General features: G+C 44.2%; 1 protein-coding gene across 2 annotated transcripts in view; it reads left to right on the top strand.

The window, feature by feature from the left end:
• The window catches only part of Xpo7 (exportin 7), a 38,807-nt gene extending 35,655 nt beyond the window's left edge, over positions 1–3,152 (top strand). For both annotated transcript variants that reach the window (XM_019207635.1, XM_019207638.1), the window contains exons 27-28: positions 418–545; positions 1,580–3,152. In XM_019207635.1, the coding sequence (XP_019063180.1) occupies positions 418–545; positions 1,580–1,673 (222 nt within the window). In that variant the 3' untranslated portion in view covers positions 1,674–3,152. The remainder of the gene's footprint in view (positions 1–417; positions 546–1,579) is intronic.
• Positions 3,153–4,244: the final 1,092 nt, after the last annotated feature.

Consider the following 4,244-nt stretch of genomic DNA (forward strand, 5'->3'; position numbering starts at 1 on the left):
ATATACACACACACACACACACACACGTACATACATATATATGTGTGTATATGTGTGTGTGTGTATGTATGTATATATACATACATACATACACACACATACATACATACACACACACACACACACATAAAAAGAAGGGTCTAGGGCTGGGGCCTCACCTGCCTCACAAGCACAAGGTCCTGAGTTCCATCTGTGGTGCCAGAATAAACAAATAAATAATCAAGAAGGGTCTGGATCAGACAACCCCTTATTTTTAAGGAAGATGAAGCCATATCCTGCAGGATCTTGCCTCAATTTGAAAGAGAGAAAATGTGACCAGTTTTAGTAGCCAGTATATCCCATTCCTTCCTGAAGGTCACAGGAGACTACTCTGCCTCTCCCATCATCTCTTACCTTGTTTCCATCCTTGCTCCACAGTATTTTTCTGACCTAAGGAACAGTATCGTCAACAGCCAGCCTCCAGAGAAGCAGCAGGCCATGCATCTGTGCTTTGAAAACCTGATGGAAGGCATTGAGCGGAATCTCCTCACGAAAAACAGAGACAGGTGAGTGCTCAGGGGTCTGCCGAGAAGTCCTGGGCACCTCTTACTTTTCAAATCATTGAATCAAGGACATCCCGTAAGTTTCTGTGAGCCCCTATTTGGAGACCACCTAAAGCAGTGCTGTCCAGCAGGAAAGCAATTGAAAACTCTAGCGGCCACGTTTACAAAAAGTAAAGAGAACAGGCAGGCAGGGGTTAAGCTGAGTGGTACAGCACCGTGCCTGCGGCCCAGGGTTCAATCCACAGCATTGCCAAAGAAAAACAGAAAGAAGCAAAATGCATTTGAAAAGTATAGTTTATGTCACCCTACTTATCTAAGATTTTATGTCGCTATACAGTCAGTACTTAAATATGGACAATTCTATCTTTTTATTACACTAAGCCTTTAAAATCCTGTGTAACTTCGATATAGTTGCTAAATTTTCACCAGAAATACTTGGCCTATATTTGCATTTTCTAATTTATAATTGACAAAGTTCTACATGTCGTTGTTTTAACTGAATTGAATATCTGGGTTTTTTAATTAATTTTTACTCAGTTTTGATGAGCGCATTATAATTTTAAATTCAAGTGTGGTTGGGGAACTAGACTGGATATTTTATGTAATTTGATTCTCTCCGGTGGCACACGGGCCATAGTTTAAGTGCTCACTCGCTGTATGCGATTAGCAGCGACCACATGGGAGAACATGGCCTGTTGGCATTAGACACGAAATGGCTCCGTCCTCCTCCCTCCCTCGCTTTGTAAGGTTACTTCCCATCTATCAGCGAGGTACCTTTTGCTATTGCTTGACACAAAGCTGGCTCTCAGGGTCCCAGGCTTGGCCACCTGCAACCTGCTATGATGTTGCCACAGAAAAGGGGGTAAAAAACCAGGCCAGTTTACCCTTACAATCTTAAAACAGATGAACTGCAAACAAAACCCATTGGCTCCTACATTCTGCTTCTCAGTAGCCACTTCTCTGCTAAAAAAAAATACTTTGGGCAAAGAGCTTTCCCTGCCACCCTCTCCCCCAACCCACATGCATCCTCTCTGCAGGTTCACCCAGAACCTGTCAGCATTCCGTCGAGAAGTCAACGACTCGATGAAGAATTCCACTTACGGCGTGAATAGCAATGACATGATGAGCTGACACCTCCTTGGACTCTACCTGTACAGAGCAGCGTCCCTTTGGTGTGACCCAGAGGGGCAGACATTGCAAAGGGAAAGGGCCTGGCTGATCCGGCTCTTTCCTCCAGGGGTGTGGGGAAAATGGCGAGGGTCATCTGCTACTTCCCCAGGGAATAGGGGTGTTCGTGCACTCGCTAAGGGTAGGGCGCTGCTGGTTCCTAGGGGACTGGGTGGGAAGGGTGGTGGGAGGAGACGGAGACACAGACATCTGAGACTCTGGCCCCTTCCTGGGGCCACCCAAAGGGGGAGAACCCCCAGTGTCCTGCCACAACCTGCCTTGTATAAACATGTACATTTTTTCATAACATTTTGAACAAGGTTTATATTGACTCAAGTTTAAAAACAAAAAGTGTGACTGAAAAATTTTTACAGAGTCTAGTGCACCAATGCTGATGTGAGGGGTTATGTATGCGAGTGAAGAAAATGTGTATTCTGGTGGCCTGAAGCTTTACTGGACAAGGATGTGTGAAAGTACAGAGATATATTTAGTTGACACAGTGTAGAGAGGCAAAAAAAAAAAGTAAAAATTCCAAATGTATATTTTTTCTTATTGCCTTTTCCTCGCCCCCGCCAAATGACCACTTCGTATTGCTGTATTAACCCTTGTTATTAGGAACTCTAAGCCATGCCAGAGCACCATCCTTCCCTATTAACAGTGGATGCTGCCCTAGGTCCCCTGGCCTCTTACAGTGACAATAACTCCAGCTACAAGTGTTTGGTGTCTCCATCCTTTCTCCCACTTTGCTTACCTTCATCCTCAGACAGATGCCTCTTGCTTTTAAAGGTTGTATTTAACTCTGTGTTTTAGAGTTCTTGGTCTCTGTAAAGGGACAGACCAGAGAGATGTCATTGAGCCCGTTGCTTTTCTGGTGAGCAGTTGGGATGAGTCCACCAGAGGCCCAGCCGCGTGTGGCCACAACTTTGTCTTCCTGGCCCTCGAGGCAGTGTGTGGATGTGTGTGTGTGGTATTTATGTGTGCCCTGCACTCGTGAATGTATGAACTGGAAGAAGTTACTACAGGGGAAGGTTCTTAATAACAAGGTCTACCTAGCATGAAGTATTTAACATTCTCCCACCCCTTGAAAAATATACATTTTTATAAAATGAAAACCATAATAAATGTTTTGAATATTAAAAACTTAACTTACAGAAGGAAATTAATGGAGAAAGCTATTTGCCTTGTACTTTTTCCACAATTGTTGCTGCTAGGTCTACACATCTCTAGTTCAGCTCTTGCCCATGGGACACTCATCAATTAGGTTTCATTTTTATTTTTCTCCTCTACCCCCAGAAACAAGGCTGTTAATTTTTTCCCTTCTCCTCTGGCAACTGTGTGGTGAATCCTTTCTTGCGTGATCAGGTTGCGGATAGACTTGTAAGGGTGTTGCTGCATACAGTGTAAGCATTGTGACCGCCAATAAACTTCAATGGTTTCTACTGACCTGGTTTCAGCACTCCAGTGTAGTGTGTGTCCAGGAACCTGTCTCATTCTCAACACACAGTGGGGTTTGAAACATGCATTCTTAAAAGACAGTGGATGGCAGGGGCTGCCCAACCATAATTATCTTGTTTCTTTTTGACTGAGTCTGACTCAACTTCTTACAAAAGTACGGTTAGCTCAGTTGACCTACATACAGTGCAGCCCATGTTGTCCACAGCTGTAAAAGTGAAGCCACTTTGTACCAGCTTCTGGATGGTAACGTGGCCACCTGCAGACAAGTAGTAACTGAAAAAAACCCAGTTCTGTTTATGTTGACCCTGATGCTCTCTCTGATGTGGCTTTATTGGCAAGTTCCAGGCAGATGCTACCCCCTTGGAGTTCTGTGTAGACTTCATGGCCTGGGCTTCACAGTGAAGAGCACTTGTTTGAGGAACTAACTCCTCCTGATTCCTGTACCATACAGCACTTAACCATGGGGCACTTCATTGCCAGGAACACCGGAAAGCTTAGGTATGGAGAGGCGTGTGTACCTTACCATACCTTCAGTGACTCAGGCCCACTCTTGCTGCCTACTTAAATGTTCTGATGCCTTTTGTGCTGTTTCAGCCTTCTGGGAACTAGTGTCACCTTCTCAGTCCTAAAGTGTTTTGAAGGCAAAATATTTTATTCTAGTGGCTAAAAAAGCAAGTAGAATTGATCTTAAATTCCATCTCCAAGCCTAATGGAAACAGAAAATGGAGAGGTTTCACTGATAGGCAAGGCACTCCTGGCATATGCACCAGGGACCTGGAGCTCTAATTCTGGAGCAAATGAACAAAAGAAATTAGCTGGGTGTGACAGCACATAACTGATCCTAGCATTTGGGAGGCTGGGGCAGGAGGATCACAAGTTCATGCACAGCCTAGGCTACAAATAGCAAGACCCTGTCTCAAGCAAAAATACTAACTCTCACAGCTACTTAAAGAAAAATCCCAGGCTCAGTGGGGTATAGCTCAGTGGTAAGAGTACTGTCTTAGTACATGTGAAAACTGGGTTTGATTCCTAGCACTGCAAAAAAAGAAAAAAAAAAAAAAAAAAAAAACCCACTCCCCC

Source organism: Fukomys damarensis, unplaced genomic scaffold (assembly GCF_012274545.1).
Source record: "Fukomys damarensis isolate Sample0158 unplaced genomic scaffold, DMR_v1.0_HiC HiC_scaffold_18, whole genome shotgun sequence".
Taxonomy (NCBI): Eukaryota; Metazoa; Chordata; class Mammalia; order Rodentia; family Bathyergidae; genus Fukomys; species Fukomys damarensis.